At 30.6% G+C, this 13626-nt stretch overlaps 1 protein-coding gene across 1 annotated transcript; it reads right to left on the bottom strand.

Moving 5' to 3' along the window:
* Positions 1–2367: 2367 nt before the first annotated feature.
* On the bottom strand, positions 2368–9662 carry LOC107360045 (protein Skeletor, isoforms B/C). Its single transcript, XM_015926665.3, has 11 exons — positions 9171–9662; positions 8612–8770; positions 8314–8386; positions 7669–7777; positions 7444–7609; positions 7189–7261; positions 6588–6768; positions 5937–6039; positions 5509–5651; positions 3760–4641; positions 2368–3600 (listed from the first exon to the last, which is right to left on the bottom strand). Exons 1-11 carry the CDS (start codon positions 9211–9213, stop codon positions 3490–3492), a joined length of 2043 nt encoding a protein of 680 aa, XP_015782151.1. The 5' UTR covers positions 9214–9662; the 3' UTR covers positions 2368–3489.
* Between the last annotated feature and the right edge of the window lie 3964 nt (positions 9663–13626).

Raw genomic sequence — 13626 nt, 5'->3', positions numbered from 1 at the left:
AGCTACACTAAACGTTTCTCAACAATATTTTACTTATATAATCTCCACCTGATTCTGGTTTGCTTACTTTTATACGCTATAATTGGTTAGCTTTAAATGAAAAGTGTGATAAATAGTAAATTTAGCTAGAACTTTATCTCTCTAGATGTCACCACAAGGTGCAACTTTTACGTTATCTGTTGAACGAAGTCCAATGTACAGTATTAACTTTTATTTTCTGTCGATCAATGCAGCTTTATTATTTGTATTTAATAATAACAGATTATTATTGCGACTTTCGTAAAACTCTAATAACAATGTAGCTGATTTTTTTCTTGGTTATTAATCAGATTTCCAAATAATCTCCTTTCAGACTAATTTCCACTTAAACCTAATCAATTGCATTATTTGATTGTTGTCACCTAATCTAACCCATAATGATTCATTATTTTCCAAGAATGTACTGCGAATGGGATTAAAGCCATGTAAATGAAGAGTGCTTTCGCCGCTTTGTGCCGAAGTGTGATTAGTCAGATTAGCAAGTGTGTGAATATTTTTAGACTTAGCTAATCCATAGACTTATTTCATTTATAATTAAGATGTAACATCATGCTTTGATTGTTGAAACACTGTGTAAACGATAGTGTTGTGTTGTTGGTGGGAATGTTTAAATCAATTAATCACAAAAAGCTTTTTAAACAATGCTCATCGCACCTTCAGCTCATCCAGCTATCTGATTAAACTACCATTAGAAGAGAGTGGGTTAACTGTAGAATTTATGCGATAGAATTTTCTAAATAAAGATTCTTTTATTTATCAGTTGATTTTCAAGTGTAAACAAGACACAGAATTGAAATTGAGCCTAATTAATTTTCATAAAATAAGCTATGGAACGAAATTATGATTATCAAGATTGATTGAAATCTTTTCAGCTTTCAATTCATAAATTTGTTAATATTTGATTCAGTAATGGCAATCCTAATTGTCATCAATCCGATTAACCTGATTTTCAATTTTAATTTCTTTCAGTTTTCACATTTTTTGTTTTCAAAAAAAAGACAATTGATTTAACCATAAAGTGAAAGGATTCACACAAATGGATATCGTTTTTAATTGTCAACTTTACCTTGCTTCAATCCATCAATAAGGAAGTGATCATCGATGGATTAAAATTGCTTACAAAGTATTCGGGTTAAATCATAATCCAAATCAATGTGAATGAGAAGTGTGATCAAATTAAACCCAACAATACAGAGATCCTTCGATATTTCAAACCTTTCCAGTAAAACCTTCTAACAACAACTTTATTCAATTACTATTCAATATCTGGTCATTAAATCAGTATTATTGACCATTCCATTGCCTTAAAATTATATTATTCATAATTTTCAATCAAATTCACTGTATAAGTTGACATTAGATGAAAATATTGTAATTAGCTTGTTCTCATTTGATTAAAAATTGAAGTAACACTGAAATTTACAAACTGTAAACACTTGAACTTCACTGATTAACCAAGATTTTGATCATTATTAAAATTTAAATTTTGCTCGACCTTCAATCAGATATATTGAAATGGACGGATTGATTCAAATTTAAATTGTCTTAATGATGCGAAATTTGTTTAATTCATAAAAGCTCATTTCCTTTGACTAATAATTGAACAATCAGTTAAATACCAGAAAATCAATTTTAAATTAAAGTGACCAAAAAAAATAATGAAAAGGTAAACATTAACCTAAAAATGGTAAACATTGGTCAATGAATTATTACGCTATCATTAAGATCGGTTAAATCATAATAACTGTTGAACTAAATTTAGTCTTTACCTTGAATTTATCCAATTTTTAAATTGACAGTTAATGATTTAATCATTTGCCAATTACACATTAATGTGTTAGCTAAATTTACAGTCAATCCAATGGAAAGTGCATTGATTAAGTCAAGTCATTAGATCTGTGATTTATTCATTATGAGGCTTATGACTATTATGACTGTAATAATCCCAAAATTTAAAGGGTAATAATGAAAAGTAAATTGTAGTTAAGAAATGATCTCATTTTGAATTAACAGCAAGACACAAAAAGAGTCTAAACCAACTAAAGTGACCTGATCATTGGTCTGAACCGAATCACACGGAAGTTTAAGAGAGCGAAGAAAATTTAAGTCCGTTAAGTGTTATAATCAAAAAGATTATTGTTTAAAGATATATTCATTATTAAGAGTGTAGTGAATGTTAATCAGTGACAATCCAACTGTAAATATGACAAACTAAAGCCAATGTCCGTTGTTAATTGTCCGAATCAAATGAGAGTAACCAAAAAATGACCTCAGCTTGAGTCTTTTTTTTGCAAACTAAATGGTAAATATCGTTGAAAAAATGTGAAATTTTTCTGTTCATTTGTTGACATATCTTTATCAATCAACATTTACAAATTGTTACAAAATAGAGCAATTCAGAAGCATCTGAAGTTAATTTAGATTACAATTAAATGTTGTCTTTCTCCTTCATTTGATATTTATTTGCTGGAAAGGTTGATGAACATTTGGACATTTAAATTAAGATAACAACGGATGTTTTCTTAAACAGAAACAATTCATTGAATCAGATAAAATGTTAATTTTGACAATTTTTGGTGATTTTGTTGATACCGGGAAATGAAGATCCTTTTTGTCAATCCTTATCGCATCCGTTCAAATCGCAACTTTTTTCCGATCATTTACAGATGAAATGTAAAATATAAATTGAATTCATTTGAATTTTTTGTTCCAAAAAATTGTTGCTTTCCAATGAGCTTTGATTTCCTATTTGGCATGAGTTTTAAGAAAATAGTTGAAGAAACCGTTGAAACTGAAGGATGTGAATGATGGTAACGGTGATACTGATGATGGCGATGATGATGATGATGATAATGGTGATTAAAATGGTGAAGGTGATGATTAAAATAATGATACTTGGTTGCGACGGTCTGTTTATCATTGAAATGACCATTCCCTTGAGACAAATATTCAAGATCCTTTTGCTGAGCACAACATCAAATAACATAGTTACTTGAAGCGAATCCAATGGGTTTTAGTCATAATTTTAGCTTCTTCATTCGGTTCGGCTCACAATTTGATCTTTTATTATCATCTTTCCACTTGTATCTTCTTCTTGACTTGTCTTTAAAGGATTAGTTGATTTAAACGATGAAAAGGTTCATATTTTTTCCTATTATTTTGATTCCATTATTGTATTCATTCCAATTTGTAGATATAATATGAGGATGTATTTCTCGGTCAATTATTTACAGTATTAATGTTAGCTGATGTTTATAATACGTTTCATATTCTTGGTTTCAGCTTGTACTGTCCTTCTGATCGTTGATCATATTTTTTTCATAATTTTTCAATGGAATAAAAATGTACATAGTTGATTGCGTATTCAGATTGATCCATATTAATTTAAATAAAAAACAAAAATTGATTTAGCTTTTTTCTCTATTCAAAAAATCATTACGAATTTGACAATCAAAGCAGTAGTAATAATGAAATGAGGATGGCAATAAGATTTAAACTGTAAGTTAATTTGAAGCTTGAGCTAACTAAAATTTTCCATCCAAGATTCCGATGAGTATAACACTGCAAGAAAAAATGAAGCATCGATAAGATTATTAAATGACAGTTGAATAAAGGTCAATATTGTTACATTTTGGTGACAACAATAGTGATTAATGGTCTCTATTGTACAGCTCAATTTTTTGAGTTTGAGAAGGGATTAAAAATTCAGATTAAACTTGCCTGGTAATATACAACATCTGGAGTTTTGTCGTCTGGTGTCCATGTAAAAATAGCAGGACTTCCAGGTTTACAGTCTAAACGGAGTGTTTCTTTATATTCCTCCACCGAGTCAACTTCATTGGCTCTATCAATTCCAGATCGATGTTTCCATTCACAATATCGTCCAGCACCAGGATTAGGATCGGGTACACCTCGGTTAAACGAGACACCAGCAAATACTCTATGACCTGGTGTATCTAACATGGATGGATCTTGACCTCCTCCACCTTCCCGATTATCAGTAATGTACAGTGGATGGTATTGAGCTTGATTGGATGGATCATTGCCTCCTTCAACAATGAATGTATAATTTTTACCTCGTTGAACAACAATTTCAGGAATTAACTTTCCATTGACCCACCATGCAATTCCCCAAGACTGTAGACCAGTAATTGCTGTGTATCCTCGATCACCTCCAGCAGGTCCAATTTGTGCTCGTAAAATGTTAGTGTCTCTTATTTTTTCTTGTTTCCAGGCTCGTGATTTGATGGGTGATCGTATACTACTTGATATAACATTGTCCGTATTTAAAGATGAACAGTTTCGATTCAAGGGAATTTTGTTAAAGGCAATTCGTATTGGTAAATCATTAGCTCGAGTATATTTAATGTTATGATAAGCTGCTTGACGTCGAGAGTTAACTGGTCCAATCGCAGCCACGATAGTTGCGTATTCATCAGGCAGTATATCTTGATCGGCATTGGGATCACCAGTAATTATGTTTCGTTTGTAAATAGATTTAAGATAGCCATTAAGATAGTTACCAGAGATCATGATTAAATCTTGACGACCACCAAGAGTTAAATCATCAGGACAAGCTCCACTATATGATTGTGGTGCACACTGAATAGTCAGATGAAAAAGAAAAGTTGAAATGATTAAAAGCTAATAAAATCAATAATATATTTACAAATGTCTCTCTGTTTTGTCGTTATACTGACCAATTATTTAGTTGAGAGTAAATTGTTTATTAATAGAAACGTAAATTTTGGTTTGATTTGTATTTTAAATACTAATTTTTAAATACTAATAGTTCCTAGTTGGAGTATAATTAACCGGAAAAAATGTAAATTTTTGGTTATTGTTAATTTGAACAAAAGATTCACTGAATTGGCATAAAAGTGAAACTTCAACAACAACAATTGTTCATTTTACCAGAAAAAGAATGATGAAAAAATTGATTATTCAACCAAAATTGCTCATTTACTTTTCTTTCTTTGTCTATCAAGCATGATATTATTACCTGATTTATTATATATTTCATCAGAAAAGCAAAAATTCATATTGAATATTACTTGGTTCAAATGTTGAGCACATGGTTTGCTTGGATGAACTTTTCAAAACCAAACCAACAAAAAAGATCAGTTAGAGATAAATTGTTAAGCTTGTAAATGACTATTAACTGGCTTCATGGCGATGATAGAGAAACAAAAATGTATCTGATGAATTATAATTCATTATTCCTTTAACTGTTTACTGATTTCAATTTCATCTTTTCCCTTAAACTCAATTATATTCTTAATTTCTAATTGTTATATCATACTAATCTAACAGTTTTTTCAAAAAACTAACATCAAGTGTTCAGGTCATTGGACTGTCATTTTAATGTTTCACAAATTTTTGAAGAAAAAAATTGATTGTTTAATGAAATAGGAAGGGAGTTGACTGAATTAAGAAACTATTTGTTGTAATATAATTTGTTAAACTCACCTGAGATTTATGCTTCAATGTATAATCAACAACTTGAACTGAGCTTGTTAACGTATCATAAAAGGTAACCGCTACATCAGCACCAATCATTTCAGGTCGCTCCGAGCTTCCACTCAAACCAAAGGCCAAGTATTGATTAGGTTCTGTTGTGAAAAAATTAATAAATTGTCAACAAAAAGGTTGACAGATTGGAATTAAAGAGTAATCAAAGCTTCCTTTCGATTGTTTATGATTAACAAGCAAACACACAATCGGAAGTTAGTTTAAAGCAAAATTATGATCAAACAATTGACAGTCAATTTCATAATAATTGATTGATTATTGAGACTAGTTTCAATCCAATATTAAATCAAATTTTGCTTGACCAAGGATGGGTCTTGACATTGCCATTTACTGTAATTGCTCTGCATTAAAAGCCATTGACTTACCAACTTTGCCTTCGAGTTGGAAAAATATTTCTTGATCTCTTACTTCCCAACTGATTTGCATCAATCCTGGAAAGATTGTTAGACAGCTCATGAAAGGTTCAACCTATTATCAGGAAAAAAATCAACAACAACGATTAGTATTTCATGAAAAAGCTCAGTATTTACATTGTGAACATTATTTCACAAAAAAGGGTATTTTTTGTGAATTTGAAGGAACCGAATTAGAAAGTTTTGCTCTCATTTGATGATCAAGGAAAACAATAGTTGACTATTAATAAAAAGTGATGGTTATTAATAAATTGTTACAAAAGAGTATCAGAAATCAAATTATAAATAGTTTATGACAAGAATGACAAAAATGGTAAAGAAACACGCAAAATAATTTGACAAAAAAACCCAACAATTTAGGTTGAAAAGTTGCTCAACTTTAACAATAATTTGATTGTAACTGAAATAACAATTTAATGGACAGTTTTTCTTCATTTGTTAAATCATAATCATACTGCAAAAGGGTTGACCGATAGACCTTGAATACGATTAAAATTTAAATTACGATTCTTATACCATTTTAGGTGCTACGTTTTTGTTGCAAGTCAATTTGTTGAGATATATTTAAATTTAATTGTTAAACATCGTGTTTGATCAACTTACTTTGCTTTCAAGGAACACATAATCAGGAGGAACATTCAAATTTTTAGGAACCCTGACGTTGCCAAAATCTTCACGATAGGTAATACAATAAAGTCCAAACCAATCAATGTCCATAACTGTGAGTCCTCTTGGTAATCGCAGCCAAATGTCTGCACCAGAATAGCCATGAAGTTTCTCTAGACTGTAGAATCAGTAAATTAGTAAATTTTGGTATTATACAACTCAATCATAGTTGAACAAATTTCGGGAAAATTTGCAATTTTTGTGGATATTTCTTGTTGATTATCATTTATATTTTACCTTCAAAATATTGACTGAAGCGTGATATTTTTGCGTGAGTTTGGCACAAAATTGTACGCAAACGTCTACAATCTAGGTTTTTTATATATAAATACATATTTGTGGAGTAATGCGAAAAAAATTGAAGCGGATAAAACTGATATCAGTAAAATAATGCAAAAAATTTGATAACTAATTAAGCATAATTGCAGCGTTGAGCAACTTGACTCATTCTTAGTTTGCGATTCAGTTTATTCAAGGTTGAAAGGCCTAATTTTTTTGGACATTTTATTAACTGACAATAAATGATTATCATATTTACCTGTTTGTTTCATCTGGTACCTTTTGACCTCGTGGATGAGGCTTGTTACCAGTTCCAACCAAGAAGAAGGCATCTAAACGAATGAAACAAATAACAAAAAGGTAAAAGGTTAATAAGGTTTGTCTTTTAATGAAACGCTGCGATTTGATGACATTTCGTGAGAGAAGTTTATTCCAGGTAAAGATCAAAAGGTGTGGTAAGGTTAACTTAGCGATTGTTAACCACTGAATTCAAGCAATTGAAAGCATAATTTACCTGGAGCTGCTCCATCATAGTAAAGATTTTTAATAAACAATGTTTTAGCATCCATGATAATTACAGCTGAAGCACTAACTCCATGAGCTAAACCTTTAATGGGTCCAAGGTTAATAGGTTTTGGAGGATCAAAGTTGGCAGGAATTTTAATATGACCAAAATCAGCCTGAAAATTAAGGGTTCAGTTAAAATGTTGATTAAAAAGAAGATTAAAGGTAAACTTACAGTGAAACTTCGACACCAAATTGAAATCCAACGGATTGACTGGAGGGTCCTTCCTTTAGGTAAATTGAGCAACACATTTTGATTTGAATATCCTTTAAGAACAGCATATCTGACCATAAATCACAATTAGAAAAAGGTAATTAAATTATAAGCAGACTCAATTGTTTTGGTTGCAACTTGGCTTTGAACCAGTGAGTCTCTTCTGGTTCTTTTTGGGTTTTTGTTCATTTGCAAGGGTTATTTGGCTGGTTACTGTTTATAAACTAATCATCGGCCAAAATCTTTCTTATCTTGATTGAGAAAAGGTTATTGTTTTGCTTTTTGGCTACTTTTTGTCTCTAATTTTGATTGACAGTCAAGTTGATCGGTTAATCATCACTAAGCTAACAATAATGGAAAAAAACAGTCAAAGTGACTCGACTGTTCAACTTTGACTGTTTATTCAAACAAAATGGTGATTTCTTCTTAAACCTTTCTATCACTGTCATGGTTTCATTTTTCTTTTGTAACTTGTTCTCCATTGTTTACCAAGTCTTAAATTAGAAGATTAGAAAGTTATTGGTAACGGAAATATTAAGTGATTCAGCCTTAAAGGTAACCTCGAAAAACGTCGACAAGCTTTTAATAAAATCAAGGTTAACAAACCTTCCAAGTGAGTCGGGAATGATGAAGCCATTTATATCTGGCGATGGTGAAGAACCAGCCCAAAAGTATGCATCTAAAAATGGATAACAACAATTATCAATCTCTCTGGAATTTTTCATCAAACATTGAAACCAAAATTATTAAAGAAAGACATTTCATTTCATGATAAACAAATCTAGATCATGCAACTGTAAAATAAATTAATACATATTTCTGGGTACATAAATACCCAAAAAACCACAATTGTATTGGCGATTGCAATTGGGTTGAAGGGAAAATTGGTTAATTAGATATTTACCTGGCCCAGCTCCATCATAAGAAAAGTCTTCGATGAAAATGGCAGTTTCATTGACTGCATAAACTTTTCCTTTTACGGAATGAACCGAGTTTGGTGATAAACTTCCAAGATATTTGCCATAATAATGTGATGCATGGTGCTGTCCGTATGTACTATGAACTGAAACAAATTAAAAATACATCAGAATAGGCCATCAACGTTCACAACACTTTTTGGTAAAGTATCCACTTTGGTTAGCTTTTAAAGTGACCATGAAAAATCACCAACACATGGACAACTATTCTAAGATCATCATGTCCATGTATTAATAGATATTTTGATTGAATTGATTTGTACATTAGTAGTTAAGGATGAATTTAATCGTTTGCAATGTTAAGATGGATAAAACTTTAAGCTGCAATTGAATAGCACATCAACTTGTTTCTATGCTAAGGTCAACATGATCAACCACCTAATAGTTGATCAACACAAAAACCAACAAAAATTTTATTTTTTAAAACAGCTTTCACTTAATACTTTTTCCTTATCATCAGTGATTTAGATGGGCGAAATTACTTACAATTAAGAAGAGCGAGTAAAAGAAGAATCAAAATTTGAAACATAATTAAAACCAATAAATAACAGATAGTTAAACGAGCAACAGTTTGAGGTAAAAATGATCTAGTAGAGTAGTCAGGTTTAATTGATGTCTCTGGGCACCAATTAGATGCCTTTTTGGTGAGTAGAAGATTCACTTTAAAAAACAGTTTATCACAATTGTAATTAATCGGTGAGTCCAAATCAATGAGAATCAATAGTTACAACAATATTACTGAATAGATATTCATCCAAACACTAAATATCCATGTAAAAAAAGACGCTAGAAGAGACAACCATTCACCGTGAAATTGAAGTTGATAGAGGACACATTGGATAGAGTTAATTTAATCATTAATTGAAGTAATTCACAGTTTTATTTCATATTTAGGATACAAAAACATGCAATATTAATGTATAATGAATGAAGTAACGGTAAGAGAGTTGCAGTCCTTGTGGTTAGATTGATAGTCGAGAGACAACTAAGACAGGTGAGTTGGTTTGGGTTCAAACAAGATGAAAACAAGAGAGTGAGAAAAGAGAGAAAAATGATTAACTTGTTCTACTTCGCTAAGTGTATTTGTTGATTTTATGGGCGGATTATGTTAATTGTAATCAACAAATTTGGAGTTTAATTTAACAACAATCAGCTATAATTAATATTTAATCACAATTTATAACAAAGTAATGTTAAAAGAGTATGGGAATGACAAAAAAGTGGAAATAACCTAAAAATACTTTTCTATTCAAAAGACTTACCATTGATAACCCAATATCTTGTAAAGCATATTCTGGTATAACCTCTGATTTTCTGGTTTTTTAGGTTAACATCAGTTAAGGTTTGTGTTTTTACTGACCAAATGTCATTATTTAAAATGTCATTATGATCAAATGTTGATATTTAATTTGCAATGATTTAAAATATTTGATTTGATTGGCAACATTCATTGATTGTCAAGCTTTTAGTCAACATAAAATCATAACATGTCTTATGGCGAAAATAGTCATTTTTGAAACATTTCAGGTTCAGTTATTTCTTGTTAATTTTGATGGTGGACTTGGGACATTCAACTGTCCATAAAGTTTACTGTTAAATCGCTTAATTTATGAGATACTCATCATAGTAATTATCCTGTTCATGGATACTTGTCATCATCATTAGACTTTCATCTCTATCTTTGAGCAAGTTTTAACTTTAAGGGTGAAACTGTGACTGTATTACCGACAGAGTCACCGATCCATCTAAGGACTGGACCCGTCAACTGGGGACGAAAGGTGAAGATGGAGGAAGAAGACAAAATAAGATGGCGAGGGTTGAAAATGCCAGGCTAAAGGTAATCTTATATGCTGGTTTAGCTTGGAGAATGGGTTAAGATGAGTTTCTGGCTATTCTGGTTCAGTTTGCTTGGATTAACAGCAAACATTCAACATAAAATTAAACGCTTTTTTCATACACTATTTTAGTCACAATTTAATTTTGAATATTTACAGGTTAATAAGACCTTATTATCAATCATTTTCAATCAACGCGATCACAATTTGTCTCATCTCACAAGTCATCAAATACATTTAGTTGACACCTTTGCACCTTCACAAAACATAATTTAATGATCGTCTTGATCACTGTCAATTGTAACCATTGATATAACTTTCTGTATCGTAAATTAAATTCAATCAAATGTAAGTTGGAGCGTAATGTTTAAGTTATGAGAAGTGCAGACCAAAAACCCAAAAACGACTGACTTTGCAATCGAATCATCATTTAAGTGAATATTTTGTCTATTTTACTGGATTTAAGTGTATTTTGTAAATTAAATTGATATCAAAAATTTATGCTATTTTAGTTAATAAATAAGAGGTCATTAATCGTTGTTTGCTGTTAATTATTTGTGAAATCAAGTTGTTTTCATGTAAGCTTAGGTTACAAATGGTAACACATTATGATGATCAAACTAATTGCATACAATTAAATTCATCTTTAATTAAACTTTCGTTTAACTTCTACTTATAATTATTATCATAATAATCAAAAGATTGGTTCACATTCACAGTTGCATTTATTTACATAACCAATTTGCTCGTATTTTAGTGTAAATCACAATCAAATAGTATATTTTTGATGTTATTATTAGAGGACAAATTATGATTAAAGATAAGATGCTTCGATTGGACATTTACACGAGTTATGGTGAGAAAATTTAGACTTAATTAAACAATAAAAGTGTTAAATTGAAAGTTAATTTCCTTTAAAATCGAGCTTCCATTTTCAACGGTTGTATAACAACCTTCCCTTAAGTGAAACATGCTAAAACTCACACCAATCCTTGAGTTGACAAAAAATAATTTTTTTCAAGTTAACTAAATTGTTTTGTTTTGATTTTGTTGATTATCGTCATTTATTAAGTGAAAATGACTTTTTTAGCGACCAATTTAGGATTATCGACTGTTAATCGTTCTCTATGAAGAAACAATTATGAAATTAACTCCTAAATACAACTGGGAATCAATTCAATCCAACCTGGTTAAGGCTTTCAATTTTTTTTCTGGTTTATTTCGTAGATCAATTTCATCTTATTTATCAACCTGGGCTTGGTTTGAATTGCACGAAACGATTTGGTGCTAAATAATTTTCGCTGCTGCTATTCAATGAAAGTAGAGATTGTCGACTATTTTGACTATTTTAAAACTGCTTTACCCAAATCTGGTTAGGCTTATCTTATCTCACTGCTAACCAGATTTTAAAGTATATCTTTGATTATCTTTTGGGTAAGTTACCAGAAAGACTTGGATAATCTTTTCTCGCTTAAATCAAAATGATATTTAATTGCTATTGAAGTCGATAAAAATTTATCGTTTGCCTTGGAATTATCAATATTATTCTGGAATCTCTCTTCCTGGCTTTATGCTTTAAATGAGTAGCGATTAAACAAAATCCTATCTACGACCATCAAATAAACTATCTAGGATACGATTTGCTTATCATGAATAATAAAAACGCCAGCTAACCAGATTCATCGATTTGATTTAAATAAAAATAATCCATTGAGGTAATTTTTTTCAGTGGATTTTTTTTAGGTTACTACTAAAAAACTCAGTAATCTTAGTAAACGACATTGAAATAATGATTATCAAATAGCATGTGGCTGATTAATTAAATATAATTCAAGATTAAATGTGCCTAAATTACCAATCAGTTATCTAATATTTTGGTTTGACGCAAACCTAATGGTGACTCAGGTAACAAGGAGCTAGGTATTTGTTGATGTTATATTAAGGTTTGCCCTAGACTTTACAGTTTAGGATATGTTAACGACTTGATCAGACAATTTGCAGAGGCCAAAAGAGGGTCGTTACTCCTCAGTTGGTTTGGGGTGAGTTTAATCAATAAATTTCATAACCCCTGTCATCATGTTTCATTAAGTGGTTAGGTTTAGCCTAAACCCTTACTGAAGACTGAAGTTTAAAAGCTGAAGATCCTATTCATATATTGGTGTTTGAAACTTTAGGTTTACAGTCTTTTACTTTAATATGAAATATTTCATTGATAAGCAACATATAAATGAGTGGATATCAAATATTCACAGTGATATTGGTTTGAACTTAATTTTTTCCTGAACAGAAACTGATTAATCATGATTATTGTCCTGGTTTTGAACTTGGATTTTATTGTGTTAAACATGTGAAAATCATTCAGTGAAAGTCTGAAATACAGAGAAGATTTTCTGCATATTTTGACAATGGAAACTAGTTTTCACTTTAATTTGAATATGAGGTGAATTTTGAATAAACTGTGCTTCAAAATTACCAAAGCTTGAACTAATCAATTAATCACTCAATTGGAAAGTGGATTCCCAGAAATATTCATAGATTAATCTATTCAATCCAACCATTCCTTTGAAAAATGGTGAATATGGTGGAAAAAAGCCGGTCCCCAGTAAACTTCAATCCTTATTAATAAATAAAATGAAATTTTACACCAATTTCAATTTGAATGCTAATTCCCAATGTAAATATTAACTCTTATCAATTTTCAAACAATCTTTACGGACTGATCTGCAAAGTTCACAAGTCATTTTCCTATAGGTTTCGATACAAGATGATTCAGTTCAGATGTACTCAATAAGCAAATAACCAAGAAATTTTGAGAAATTATTAAGCTTAAGTCTGTTTAAATCGTCTAATCAATATTGAGCGAGCTTTTGATTTAAAATCTTTGATTACATTCTTATTGTTTGGAGTCAGTTTAAGCCATATTTTGTGTTTTTACAAGTTGACTTTGTTTGGATAAATAGAGCGTTAAATGAAAGGATTAAATTCAAAATCTCTGATAATTTCCCAATTTCCCTGTAAATCGTGAATTTGCCAAAAGAAACCAAATTTTCAGGCTTTCAAGTTGAATTTTCTGTGTCGCCATCTGTTAGTTTTCACTCTGTACTGAG

This window comes from Tetranychus urticae, chromosome 2 (assembly GCF_039701765.1).
Source record: "Tetranychus urticae isolate SD_2017Ah chromosome 2, NJAU_TeUrti_SD_1.0, whole genome shotgun sequence".
Taxonomy (NCBI): domain Eukaryota; kingdom Metazoa; phylum Arthropoda; class Arachnida; order Trombidiformes; family Tetranychidae; genus Tetranychus; species Tetranychus urticae.
Note: the sequence above shows the minus strand (reverse complement) of the source record. Positions and strands in the feature narration are given on the sequence as shown.

What these genes read in the sequence shown, in the direction of transcription:
- LOC107360045 (XM_015926665.3), bottom strand. Translation starts at nt 9,213, where the DNA reads ATGTTTCAAATTTTGATTCTTCTTTTACTCGCTCTTCTTAATT. An exon ending in ATTCCCGACTCACTTGGAAG is followed by an intron (nt 7,778 to 8,313) that starts GTTTGTTAACCT and finishes ATTTATGGTCAG; the next exon opens with ATATGCTGTTCTTAAAGGAT. An exon ending in CAGATGTTGTATATTACCAG is followed by an intron (nt 3,601 to 3,759) that starts GCAAGTTTAATC and finishes TTTTTCTTGCAG; the next exon opens with TGTTATACTCATCGGAATCT.